At 48.5% G+C, this 14,236-nt stretch overlaps 1 protein-coding gene across 1 annotated transcript in view; it reads right to left on the reverse strand.

Annotated features, from left to right (window-relative positions):
* GLT1D1 (glycosyltransferase 1 domain containing 1) overlaps positions 1 to 9,457 on the reverse strand; it is an 89,772-nt gene extending 80,315 nt beyond the window's left edge. Inside the window, exon 1 of the mRNA XM_090062448.1 lies at positions 9,342 to 9,457. Coding sequence (XP_089918574.1) covers positions 9,342 to 9,409 — 68 coding nt within the window. The 5' untranslated portion in view covers positions 9,410 to 9,457. The remainder of the gene's footprint in view (positions 1 to 9,341) is intronic.
* Between the last annotated feature and the right edge of the window lie 4,779 nt (positions 9,458 to 14,236).

Here is a 14,236-nt window from a genome sequence, read left to right on the forward strand (position 1 = left end):
TTAATATCGTAGCGCGTAATAGATCTTCAGTGCATGTGTAAGGATATTGCTGATGTATAAAATTAAAAGGTGTAGTCCCTGCTGACCTTGTGTCCCCTGCCCTCACTTTAATCAAGGACTTACACAGGAAAGCAATTTTTGTCTAACACAGCTATGAAATACTGGATGATGTTTTACGATCCAGTTCATAGATTCCTCTCTACTATTATTGATTGCTGCTTCTGGTTTATCCTGGCTAGCAGTCTGAAAAATGCAACACCGTCCTTCTTCCCTGCTCCAGTTCCACCGTTCCTGGTTCTCCGTGCATAACCTAAGCTGTGTGCGCCAAACAAATCTGACTTGTAGCTCTACTGCCTGAGAATTAAAACGGTCTGCAGTTCGGATATGATGTAGTTTGCACACCACAAGGTTTATTCTCTACCATAATGCCACCTCTTTTCCTTTAAAAAAAAAAAACCCCACCAAAACACACAAAAACCCTATGTTCTCATTTTGAATTGAAAAGCAAGAGGAAGCAATAATCATTGCCCATGAAGTTACTGGCAGATCCCTACCACAATACGTGCAAAGCCAGTGTGTTGATTATTTCTCTTCCTTAAAACCTTCACCGATAGAACAGGCTCCCATGATAACCCAAAGCGTGCATTGGTCATGGTGGAGCACACAGGGTCTCATCCAAGGCTACTGGAAGTCAACATAAGTCAGAGGGCAGACAAGGTTCTTTGGGCGAAGCCGATATTTTATTAGATCAACTTAAATAGTTGGAAAACATTTTTTAAGCAAGCTTTCAGGTTCAAAAACACTTCGTCAGGCTAAGAAAGCTTGCTTAAAAATTGTTTCCCAACTATTTAAGTTGGTCTAATAAAAGATATCAGATTCACCCAAAGAACCTTGTCTGCCTATGTCCTTAGACCAACACGGCTACAACCTGCACCCCTGAAACACAAGTCAGAGGTATTTAAACCACAATTTGGAAGTTACTTAACAATGAAAAAAGTTCTATCCCCTTTGTTCTTGGTGGTGCAAACTGCTTTTTTCCAATTAACCTTTTAACCAATAGCTTATAAAAAGAATGGCTTGGGTGTACCCGAACACCATCAGCCAAGCATTTCTTTTCCATATCTATAAAAAAAAGCCTATTTTTCTTCAATTTTTCTCTGCCTCAGATTCCTCCTTCCAAACAAAATGTTTGGGATGAATGTATTGTTAACACATGATGATTTGTCCTTGTTTGAAAGGAGTATGCACCAAGAGCTGCACGGCATTGCTGCGCATCAGGCCCATCGTGGACAGTGGTGTAAACAGCAGAAGTGTACTCGCCAGATAGTCACGCTGCCTCCATGTCCTGAAGGTAAAAGGGTTCCCTCTAGGAAAACAGTTTCATAGTGGTTGAGTCGGAAGGGACCTGAGCAGATCGTCACGTCCGACCCCTGCCACGGCAGGAAAGAGTACTGGGGTCAAACGACCCCAGCAAAGTGATTGTTCAGCCTTCTCTTAAAGACCCCCAGGGCAGGAGCCAGCGCCACTTCGCTTGGAAGCTGGTCCCAGATCCGAGCCGCCCTGACCGTGAAGTCGCCTCCTGATGTCTAATCTGAATCTCCCCTCTGCCAGCTTGTGACCGCTATTCCTGGTCGTTCCTGGGAGTGCTCGGGGCAACAGGGACTCCCCCAATGCCTGCTGGTCCCCCCTGATGAGTTTGTAAATGGCCACTAGATCCCCACTCAGCCTTCTCTTGAGGAGGGTGAACAGGCTCAGGTCCTGTGGCCTCTTCTCGTAGGGCCTGCCCTGCTGCCCCCTGACCATGCGAGTGGCCTCCTCTGGACCCTCTCCATGTTGTCCACATCCCTCCTGAAGTGTGGCGCCCAGACCTGGACGCAGTACTCCAGCTGCGGCCTGACCAGTGCCGCATAGAGGGGGAGGATCACCTCCCTGCACCTGCTCGAGATGCATCTGTGGATGCAGGACAGGGTGCGGTTGGCCTTCCTGACCGCGTCCCCACACTGCCGGCCCGTGTTCATCTTGGCATCAGTGATGACTCCAAGATCCTTTTCTGCCTCTGCACTGACGAGAAGGGAGTTCCCCAGCCTGTAGGTATGGTGCTGGTTCTTCCTCCCCACGTGCAGCACCTTGTACTTGTCGGTGTTGAATCCCATCCTATTTTCGTCCACCCACCCCTGTAACCTGTCTAGGTCCGACTGCAGCCTATTCCTCCCTTCTGGCGTGCCCACATCCCCCCACATCTTAGTGTCACCAGCAAATTTGAACTAGTGTTTTTTACCCCCTCATCCAAGTCACTGATGAAGATGTTGAACAGTGCGGGCCCGAGGACCGAGCCCTGCGGGACACCACTGCCCACGTCCCTCCAGGCCGAAAATGACCCATCCACCACCGCTCTCTGGGGGCGGCGCTCCACCAGTTGGCGACACATCTGACTGTGTGGGTGTCGACACCACAGCCCCCCAGTTTCTTAATGAGAACGGGGTGAGAGACAGTGTCGAAGGCTTTCCGGAAATCTAGGAAGACGATGTCCACTGCTGCCCCTGCATCTAAGGATTTGGTGACCTGGTCGTAGAAGGCCACCAGGCTGGTCTGACAGGACCTGCCGCTAATGAACCCATGTTGGTTGCCCCTGAGCATGATCTCCCCTGCTGGTGCCTCGCGGACATGCGCCAGGATAATTCTCTCAAAAAGCTTGCCCAGCATCGAGGTAAGGCTAACTGGTCTGTTGTTCCCCAGGTCCTCCTTCCTCCCTGTTCAGAGATGGGAACCACGTTGGCCCTCTTCCAGTCCTCTGGCCCCACACCAGAGCCCCACGAGTGCTCGTACAGCCGTGCCGGGGGTCCCGCAATGACCGCAGCTAGTTCCCTCAGCACTCGGGGGTGGAGATCGTCCGGACCCGCTGATTTAAACACATCCAGTCCCGCCAGACGTTCCCTGACTAGATCCTCCCTGACCCTGGGCCTGGGTGCGCCTCCCCTGGGGCCTGAGGGGGGCCTGGTGTGGGGGCTGATCTGGTCCCTGCTCAGGTAAATGGAGGCAAAGAAGTCGTTAAATAGGTTAGCTTTGTCATCTGGTGTGACGACCAAATTTCCTAGCGTGTCTTGCAGAGGCCCCACGTTACCCGGTACCTTCTTTTTGCCCCCCTGTATTTAAAAAAGGACTTCTTGTTGTCCTTGATCCGGGAAGCTAGTCCCAGTCCCATCTCCGCCTCGGCCTCCCTGACCCCCCTGCAGCCCCGAGCAACCACAGTATAGTCCTCCCTGGAGATGGCCCCTCCCTGCCATTGGGTGTAAGCCTCCCTTTTAGCTAGGAGACGTTCCCGGATGCTTTTGGTGAGCCATGGGGGCTGGTGTGCCCTCCTGCCCCCTGTGACCCGTGTTGGGATTACCTCCCTTTGGGCTTGGAGGATTGTCTCCTTAAGGAGCGACCGCTCTTCTTGGACACCCGGCTCCCCTCCCCTCCGGGACCTCAGTGCATCCCCAACTATTCTCCTTAGCGCACTGAAGTCCGCCCTCCTGAAATCTAGGGCCGCTGCCTTGCTGCAGGCCTTTGCCACCTTGCGCTGGATGGTGAATCCCAGCGGGCGATGATCGCTGTCGACCAGGTGGTCGAGCACCCGCAGCCCCCTCACCAGGTCATCACCCGTGGCCAGCGCCAGGTCCAACAAGGCGTCTCCCCTGGTGGGGCTGTGCACCTCCTGGGTTAGATGCAGGTCCTGCATTCGGGCTAGGGACCTACGTGAGCGGTCAGACCTGGCTGACTGCTCCTCCCAACAGATGTCTGGAAAGTTCAGGTCCCCCACGACAACCACGTCCTTTGACCTAACTGCCCCCATGAGCTGACTTAAGAATTCCTGGTCTAGCTCTTCCCCCTGGTCGGGTGGTCTGTAGTAGACCCCACCGTTAAGTCTCTTTCCCCTCGACTGCCTTGTATTTGGACCCAGAGCACTTCCGTGTGCCCCTCCTCTGACTCTGTGCTACCTGGTGAGGATGTGTATTCCTCCTCAATGTAGAGCGCCACACCCCCGCCTTTCCTCCCTGTCCTGTCCCTCCTGTACAGCCTGTAGCCCTCGATATTCACCACCCAGTCATGCGTTGGGTACCACCATGTTTCAGTGAGCCCCACTGTGTCTGGGTTGGTGTCAGCTAGCAGGAGGGGAAGTTCCTCCTGCTTGTTTCCCATACTATGAGCATTTGTGTAGAGGCATTTGAGGCCTCCTGAAGATCTGTGCACTGTCCCCCTAATCTTACCATTGCCCTGGCCCCTGTTGCTTACTTGAGTATATGTTCTGCTCGTTAGTCAAGGCTGGGCTGTTCTTGTGGGTGCTGCTTGGTTTAGCAGTCCAAAGCTTCTTCCTCCCTCATCTTCCCCTTCCCCCGACGAGCCTAGTTTAAAGCCCACCGTCAGGGGAAGGGGAAGCCTAATAAGGTTTCAGTCTATTTGTCAACGGGTCCCACTGCGCAAACCCTTTTGGAGTGCAGCACTCATCAGCTCGTTCTGTAAGCATTGGCATGCAGGCCTGAAGACTATAGAAATCTGCCTTTTGAAATGAAAAGAGGAACACAAATGTACCAGTGCCTCTTTCAAACTGCAGGGTGGTAAGTGCCCCCCCCGACAACTTTTAATAGGGAGAGAAGGAAACATGTTGGCCAGCTAGGCTCTCTCCTATGTAGCTTCAATAGGACCAGCTGGGAAGGACTAGACACTGCAGAAGAAAAAAATAAATAAAAAAGCAGTACTTTGAGCTATATTAATCATTAACCTGCATGATGGGGTTGGAGTGCTATTGCTTCATTTGGCATTTAGCTGAGGCTGTCTCTGCTTCTTTCCCAGCCCTGAAGAAGAGCATTTTCCCTCGAAGCTTGCCTATTGATACTTAGATGGTCCAAGAAAAGACACCAGAACAACACATGCTACCTTGCACTACAACATGCATGATGAGACACCCAGTATTGTCATCAGCTTCTAATGCATCTATGATGTCTTTAAATCTGATCATATATATATTAATATAGAGTGCTCGAGAGCTGAGGATCATTGGATTACATAGGGTGCATCTAAACGGCTTAAATTCAAGGAGGAAGTCTAACCCTATACATCACGTCTATCTGTGGCTTTTATTTTCTTGTGCTCATTTCAGTTTCCTGTTTGAAAATGGATGCTTTAAATAGCTGTCACGTAAATCTCCAGGGAAACAATGTCTTCCTCTCAAAAACATAGTTACATATTGACATCACACTCAATGTAAGTCTCCTTAAATGAGCCCATTAATAGAGCGCTCCCAATCCTTATCCCTCTTTACATAATAAGTAGTGAAAAATAAGTAGAAAATTGCAAGAGGAGCAGAATCAATAGTCTTGGTTCCTAACCACCCCTTTTCATTCTCTTGCATGGGACTGCCTGGTGTGCCTGAGCAAATATTTTTGCTTCTAGTCCTTCATTCTCATCTCTTTGCTCGTGGCTTTCCATGCGATCAAGGATGAAAGGTTTAGGAGATCGCTCAATCATTAAGGGACTCCTTACCAGCTTTCCTGTACAGCTGTTTTTGTTAACCTGGAAACAAAGGGTAAAAGGGACCAAATCCTCAGCTGCTGTAAGTCATCAAGTCACAGGCTAAGGATGTGGCCCGAAGGTTTACAACCAAAAAGCTGTGGTATTTAAGCTTCCATTCAGAAAATAAAGGTATTCGTTGTTAAAACACAAAGCAGTTATATAAACAGACCTAGTATCAGTGGTGCTAAAGCTAACCTGCCTTGGTAAATGTTCCACTTGTTAAAGATAAATGAAATGCTTCTCTTTCCAAACCAATACTTGCCACAGCTCAACATGGGAGGAGGAAAAAAACCCCTCAGTAAATTAACAGTAGATGAACACATGGCCGGGGCTAAGACATGTCATATACTGACTTATTAAAGGGGTTTTTTTTTTCCAAAAATCTACGTGGTCTAATAAAAGATATCAACTCTACCATGAGTCCTGTTTCCTGTTGCCTCTAGTCCAATACAGCTACAACCTGGATACCTGATGTATTGACGTCAGCATTTTTTTTCCCTGTACCTTTAGGCACTAAGCTGTAAAGACTTATGACTGTTTAACTATGTACTGAGACTCTCCCATTATGTAAAATTAAGCACACAAGACTCTAGGCCTTCACATACAAACAGTTTGTTTTAAATAACGGCTAGAAGTCACGCATGGAAGAGCACAGCATCACTCCAGCGTCAGCTCTTCAGCTCTATTAAGAAATAAAACGTTTGTTTAAATTTCCCATCCGCGTTAGTCCACTTGTTATCCAGATCAGGTTGTGTGTGGACTGCTACAGATGTTGGATGCGGTAGGTGATTATGTTCTGATTAACCGCAAATCTAGAAAATGTCTGCCACTAACTCAAGCTTCTTGAGTGTTGAACCAAGCTCATCCTTGTCAAGACTGGAGTCCAACCTGATCCGTATAGTTTCATAGTAGCTAGAGTCGGAAGGGACCTAGGTAGATCATCTAGTCCGACCCCCTGCCTTAGCAGGAAAGAGCACCGGGGTCAGATGACCCCGGCAAGGTGCTCATCTAACTTCCTTTTAAAAATCCCCAGGCTAGAAGCCTGCACCACTTCCCCTGGAAGCTGGTTCCAGGCCCTAGCCACCCTGACTGTGAAGTAGCGCCTCCTAATATCTAATCTAAACTTACCCTCCGCCAGTTTGTGACCGTTATTCCTGGTCACTCCTGGCAGCGCACGGGGGAACAGGGACTCCCCCAATACCTGCTGATCCCCCCTGACCAGTTTGTAGCAGGCCACAAGGTCCCCCCTTAGCCTTCTCTTGTGGAGGCTAAACAGGTTCAGGTCCCGTAGCCTATCCTCATAAGGCCTGCCCTGCTGACCCCTGATCATACGAGTGGCCCTCCTCTGAACTCTTTCCATATTGTCCACGTCCCTCTTGAAGTGTGGCGCCCAGAACTGGACGCAGTACTCCAGCTGCGGCCTGACCAGTGCCGCATAGAGGGGGAGGATCACCTCCCTGGACCTGCTCGAGATGCATCTGTGGATGCATGACAGGGTACGATTGGCCTTCTTGACTGCCTCCCCACACTGCCGGCCCATGTTCATCGTGGAGTCAATGACGACTCCAAGATCCTTTTCCGTCTCCGTGCTGGCAAGAGGAGAGTTCCCCAACCTGTAAGTGTGGTGCCGGTTCTTCCTCCCCATGTGCAACACCTTGCACTTATCAGTGTTAAACCCCATCCTATTCTCATCCGCCCACCGTTGCAACCTGTCAAGGTCAGCTTGTAGCCTATTGCACCCTTCTAGTGCACCCACATCCCCCCACATCTTAGTGTCATAGCAATTAACCTGGCCTAATGAGATCCAAAGACCAGGTATTTAGGGCAGTAGTACTGAGGTTGGTGCCAGTTGTCTTAAGACCGACTCCAAATTCCTGCCTCTGTGTCTGAACCAAGACTTGTCCCATCTCCTCTCTGATTTACTAGCCTTGACTTGGACTCCTGCCCTTGGAAGAGAAAATTTGCAATGGTCTAATTTTCAACGTGGTGTTTTAAACCCGTCTTCTAAGTTGGTGAGAGTGGATGCGTTCCTGCACTTCAATGTAGCTCGGGTTGATTAGGAACAGATTTAAACTAAACTGGACCAAGGCATCCATGAACAGAAGTGCCCACACAGCCGCTGCATCTGTTTAAAAGCTGGTGTAAACTGCACAGGTGTGCAAGGAAGCTGCAGTGACTGTCCTGAACAACTTTTGCAAATCTTTCTTCAAGGCTGAAATGGAAGATTTTTTTGTTTTAAGCTAACAAAAAGCAAAGTAACTGGCTAGAAAGGAGAAATAATTTTATAGAAGAGATGTGGATAAATTGCTCTGGGAATAGTTGTGTGCGGGGCTAATTGTGGGTTCCTCTGTTTTCCTTTTTCTTTTTTAACCCCCAATTATCTTTTCTTTTTAATGCAACCGGGTATATTCCATCAGCAAATGTTTTTCAGGTAAATGGGCTATCTTTTATTAAACCAGCTAAATATACAGAAAAATAGCTCTTTGCAAGTTTTCAGGCACAAACGCCCTTCTTCAGGCCCAGGGGGAGTCTGCTGGGGTTTTGTGCTCTTTTGGATGAAACAGAAAGGAACAAACCATGCAAGGGATCATAAAAAAAGTCATAAAAGGGGATGAATTGCACCAGGTTGATTGCCATCCACAAATGCAAACACTGCACCAATGTGTACACAGCAAGTATCCATCACTAACGATTTCACTTTATAATATTTTCCCATTCATCGTTCTGTTGCACGGCAGAAAACTTTCTTTGCCTCTTGTGCGGCTGTTTCTGTTGCACTTTGGGTGGCCATCGTAGAGGACGGTCTGGTTGTCCTCTGTCCACTAGTGACATTAAATCGGGTGCCTTAATGTCTTTTTTTTTTCCTTTGGTTGTCCTCTGTCCACTAGTGACATTAAATCGGGTGCCTTGATGTCTTTTTTTTTCCTTTAGTTGTCCTCTGTCCACTAGTGATACAAAACTGGACACCTTTACGTCCTATTTTTGTCTTCGAGAGAACTGGGACTCTCCAATTCATTTTTCTCTCTTCAAGAGAAAAACAGAGGACATAAAGGCGTCGGGCTTCATATCAATAGAGGACAGAGGACAACCAAAGAAAAAAAGAAGATATAAAGGCGTCGGGTTTCGTATTACTGGAGGCCAACTGGACTGTCCTCTGCGATGGCCACCCTAGTGGCACTCCCCTGCGTATAAGCTGTCATATACGTTACATTTCTACGTTGCTGAGTCCCAACACGTGCTTGAGATGCAACAGAACAGCAAACAGACAAATTCTGGGGAAATGAAGGAACCGTGCGAACTGGCACGTGCAGATCGATGGCTTCATATGAAAACGGCAGCACGGAGGGAGGGTGAGCGAAAACCCACTCTCCATAACCCGCCGCAGGCTTGAGCCATTGCCCATACTTGGAAGAAATAAAGAAGAAAAATCACAGGCGAACGCGGGACAACGGCCGTCCACCTGCCATCGCGAGCGACATGACGCTGTTTGATTTCCATCCTCGCCCCCTCTCCAAAAGGTGCGTTTTTGTTCATTTTTGACGAAGGAGGGGGGGAGGGGTCTATTTTCACGCTTCCTTTCTTCCCAAATGGTTAATTAATTAAAAAAAAAAAAAAAAGGAAGAAGTCAAATGAGGGCACTCACAACACTGTGCACTGAAATGCCTGCACGCTCGCATTCAACAGCCCCGCCCCGCCCCGGTCTGGCTGACGCAGCTCAGCTTGCCCCCGCCCCCGCGCGCCCTTGGGTCCATTTCACAGGCCGGGTAAACTGAGGCCGCGGCACTCACCGGATCCGGGCCGCCGTGGTGGCGTTGCCGGTGCGCGCCCGCAGGCAGGCCACGAGCAGCAGCCGCATCGCGGCCGTCCGCCGCCGCCGCCCGGAAACAGCGGCCGGCCCCGCCCAGCCGGGGGCGGGGCCGGGGGGGCGGAGCGTCGGGGCGCAGGGGGGCGGAGCGTCGGGGCGCGGGGGCGCTCTTCCGAGCCCCCGTGTGAGGTGCTCGCCCTTGCCGCCGTGCCCGAGGCGGCGCCCCGGCCGCCGGGGGGTGCCTGCCAAGAAGCCACGTCGTGGCTTAGGGCCTGGCTCTGCTTTCGGTTGCCTGTCAGAGCCTGTGCGGAGGAAGGAGGGAGCTTTCTTTGCCACATCTGGGATTGAGCTTCTCTGTAGAGGTGCCTGCCTGGGGCAGTGCAGGCAGGCCCGGGACTTAGGACACCGTCGGTTCCTGAAAACTGCTGCTGAAGTCGAAACGTCGTAACTTGGAACCGTCGCCCCATCGGAAACCGTGTTATAAACGGGGGGTTGGTTCCCGAGCCAAGGCCCGGTACTCTGTTTTCACCCAAAGTGCCCCAGAATTTCGTACTCGATCAATTACAGATGAGTAATGTAGTGTAGGCAGATTGTAAAAAGCGATCGTATTGATAGGGAAGCACTTCTCTGAGGTGACTTTGCTGGACTTTTGGAAGGGCGCTTGGCTGGAGTCTTCTCGGGAGGCTTGGCGGCAGGGTTTTCTGGAGTCTCGTCTGCTTGCTTAAAGAAAGCGTCCAAGGAAGTTTGAGGTCCTCCGGGGAGATGGGCGACTCAGGAAACGTGTTCGCTGGCGTGGCGTCGTGTCAGATCAAGCGGTGGAAAGTCAGAACTGAGGGCGTAAAGTTGACACAGGGTGTCAGTTTATAACCAGCCAAAATGTAACTCGAAATGTTGCAAGTCAAGGCCTGCCTGTGTCTTTGTTTCTTAGGGCCTGGCTCTGATTTTGTTTTTCCATCCTTCCTGACATCCCTGTAGAAGCCTAGCGTCCGTCCCTGTACAAAGGAAGGAGAGATCTTTTTTTGCAAGTGTTTCTGTATCTCTGATTGAGTTCGTCTATAGGTGCCAGGTGGCCGCAGCATAGGGCAAAAGGTGGCAGCCGCCCTCTTAGTGGCACCCACGACTGCAGTTGTACCTGAGGGTCTTCCGTGCTGGCTGAGGCAAGGCGCTGCTTGCGAGTGCATCTGCATCTTGGATTGAATCCGTCTATAGGTGTTGACCTACCCGCTTGGTGGTGTGCCTGCATAAGACATTACTGTGTTTCTTAGGGGTTGGCTCTGATTTCATCTTTCCATCCTTCCTGACAGCCCTGTAAGAGCCCTAGTGGCTGCACCTGTCTAAAGGAAGGGGGGATCTTTCTTGCAAGCGTGTCTGCATCCCTGATTGAGTCCATCTATAGGTGCCAATCTACCGTGGTGTGCCTGCACAAGACAGTATCTTTCTTTCTTAGGGCCTGGCTCTGATTTCATTTTTCCATCCTTCCTGACATCCGTGTAACAGCCCTAGCAGCTTTACCTGTCTAGAAGAAGGAGGGATCTCTCTTTGTAAGCATGTCTGCATCTCTGATTGAGTTTGTCTATAGGTGCCAATCTACCCTGGCTTCTGCCTGACTTCAGGCTCATACAGCTAGCTACCCTTCCTCCTGCTCTCTGCCGTGTTTTCTGGGAGCGCTGAGCATGGTGGTAATCCTCAGAGCACTGCATCTTGTACTTGATTTTTTTCAAGGCACTGCCTGGGCCTTGTCCAGAATAGTAATTTGTACCATATTACCTATACCTGCAGTTGGAGGAGAAAGAGCCCTCCTTCCTTTAGACAGGTATAGCCACTATGGCTCTTACAGGGATGTCAGGAAGGACAGAAAAACTAAATCAGAGCCAGGCCCTATGAAACAAAGATATACTCTCTTATGTAGCCACACCACGGAGAGATGGACACATGCAACCTCAAATACACCATCCCTTAGTGGGATGCACTCGTGCATGTGCTTAAGCAGGGATGCCCGATTTAGGGAGATTAAAAAAAACCACAAAATACCTGCATTTGTAGACTCTAAAATGTCTCTTTGAAACAAGAAGATGCTTTAAAATTAATAATGACATAATGGAGCCTCCCTGCAACTAACTGAGACATGGCAGGTCTGCACACATTAAAAAAGAAATGGACCATTAGGAATATTTCTTCAATCTGGAGGATGTTTTGTGCAGGCTATATGTTTTGCTTTTGTTAATTTTCTTTTCCAGCTTTCTGTTTTGCATGTGGAGAAAAACAATCAGCTGTCAGGAGCTCAGATGAATAGAATACATTGCTTCAGGATAGCACTTCGGTTATTTGTGTTTACGTCTTTTTGATGAAGTGATTTGCTATGAATTTATTCTCCATCATGGTGAAAAACAAAAAAACACCCCCACGTACTGCAGTCCAAATGTTCTGAATGTATAAGGATGGTTCTGAAATGTGATACTTTCAAACAGAAATCCCAAGTGTAGACTGGGCAGGGAGTCAGAAGTATTTTTTTCCATAAGACACCTTTTTTTGTTATGTTTAGGAGAATAATTTTAGGACAAAGACTTAAGAAACCTCAGCCAGAATGATTATAGGTCTCTGAAAGTCAACACGGGTTTTTTTTTTAAAGTGTTATTTAATGAAAAATCTCAATAATCCAATTTAGCAAATGTCATATATCAATCTTGAAAAGGAAATTCCTTTTTGCTTAGAACAAAGCAAACCCTGCTGGAGAACAGTGTCTGAATTTGAGAAAAAGTCTCTTGAACTCTTTCTAAATGTAGTGGTTTCTAATAGATCCTAAAATAACCCATATGGGTCCAAAAGCATGCCTAGATTTTCAGAAAGTAATGTTTCCAGAATGATACAGATCAGTCACTGGAACATGTAAGGGAAGTTGTAAATGTTCTGGGTAGGTCTGCTTGTTCTTTACTCAAGATCATTCATTTTCTTAGGGTTAAATTCATTCACTTGAGATCTTGGGGCTTATATTGTTAAAACACTTAATTACCATTTATTTCAGCTAAGAAGTTTGAAATCCTTACGAACATTTTAAGATTGAGACCTTTTTAACTACCTTAAGTCGGTATAGGCTCTCCATAATTTGCTGATGTGGCAGTATTTGAAAAGACTAGGACCTTATGATTTAGTCCCTTAGTATGAGAGATTTATCATGATACTTTTAAATATACTGAGTATTTGTCAAATAATGCTTGTATTTCTTTGTTTTGGTGTAAGTGTAATTACTCGATTCAACATAAGCACTCTGTTAGGGAGAAGAACGGTGAATCCATGTATAGCCGGGGCATTCTGTAATGCAAATACAAGTGATGTGAGTCTTGGTGAGCGCGAGTGGTGGTTTTCATTTTAAATTTAGCTTAATATTCATGCGGGGTGGGGGAAGAAGGGGAATCAGGCAGAAAATAGAGCTTTTTAGGAAACCTTTTTGAAGCCATGTAGTGCTCCTTGAGCTCCATGCCGAACCAAGGATGACATCTTGATCCTATCGAAATCCAGAGCAAAACTTGCATGGATTTCAGTCGGCCAGTTCGGCCCAAGTGGAGCCCCCGAAACAGAAAGATCTGGTGACGCAGCAGAAAGATCACTTTAAACCTTTCCCATCCTTTAATCTTAACCCCAACCGGGTGCATCTACGTGTGCTATTAATGTGATGCAATAAACTCTGGTGCAAACTGGGTGCAGCATTTACATGTGTGCCTGGGACCACAGCATGTTGATCCAGGGCAGCACAGCCCCAGCTAGCAGGGGCCTGCGGGGAGCGGGGGTCAGCCTGCCAGCCTGGAGCTGCTTCACCCCAGCTCATCATCATGTGGAGGGGCTGACTGGAGTACAGGGGTGCTACAGTGTGGGACTAGCTGGCAGGCAGCCCTGCACTGCAGCACCCTCATGCCCCAGCCAGCCCCGGTCACCATATACATGTGCATTGCAGCAGAGTAAATAACTCCACCATAGGATCAATACGGCTACAACCTGGATACCTGACACGTGGAAGATATCGAATTTTAGCCAATTTTTTAAAAAGAAATCTTCATATTTTCCCACGCAGGAAGCAACTGTGACCACCTGAAACCTGAGATCCTGCTCCTGCCATTGTATCAAGGTAATTTGCAGCATCACAGATCCTCACAGGAGGTGAAAGCCTCCAGACCAGCTATGAATGGACTGCCCAGAGGAGTTTTCCATTTATTGACTCCTCTGTGAAATCTTATGAAATATGAACTTCCATTTCTACCCAGGAGAACTTTTACAATCTTTTCTCTAATGCCTGATGAAGGGCATTTGTGCCCGAAAGCAATTAAAGAAAGTTTTTTGCAAAAAAACTCCTGGAGTTATATTTAGGATGCAGAGGCCACATCTACAGTTGTTACTGTGCAGGCATTTAGTACTTGCATAACCAACTACTAAATGACTGGGCAGTAATCAGCATCACTGCGCAGTAGCATTCCTGCACTGTTTTTTTCTGGTGCTACTGCACAGCAGCGCCGCATCACGGTTAGTGCCATGCACGGTAGCACATCACAGCTACTGTGCAGTCGTGTCTCATGTTGAGATGGCCAGAGATTGGTACAACAGTCTGTGCTTTGTGCAAGGGAGATGGACCCTGGATCCTCCTACCTAGAGTTGAGACCGCGAGGGCTTCCAGCAGTGGGATCAGGCTTGCGGTGGGACAGGTTCCTTTTGCTCCAAGGGTAATTTGGCAGCATTGGATCTTCTGGCTGGACCTAGCAATGGAGCACGGGGGCCTTTCCAAGCCAGTTCTGTAGTCAGACTGCTGGGGTTCTCCTGTCTGAGGCTGCTGAAAAAGCCCAAGCTAGGATTTACATATATCTTTATTTGGAAATTGGCTCCTATATAAAC

This window comes from Crocodylus siamensis, chromosome 9, assembly GCF_052110815.1.
Source record: "Crocodylus siamensis isolate JL-2025a chromosome 9, ASM5211081v1, whole genome shotgun sequence".
In the NCBI taxonomy this organism is placed as follows: Eukaryota; Metazoa; Chordata; order Crocodylia; family Crocodylidae; genus Crocodylus; species Crocodylus siamensis.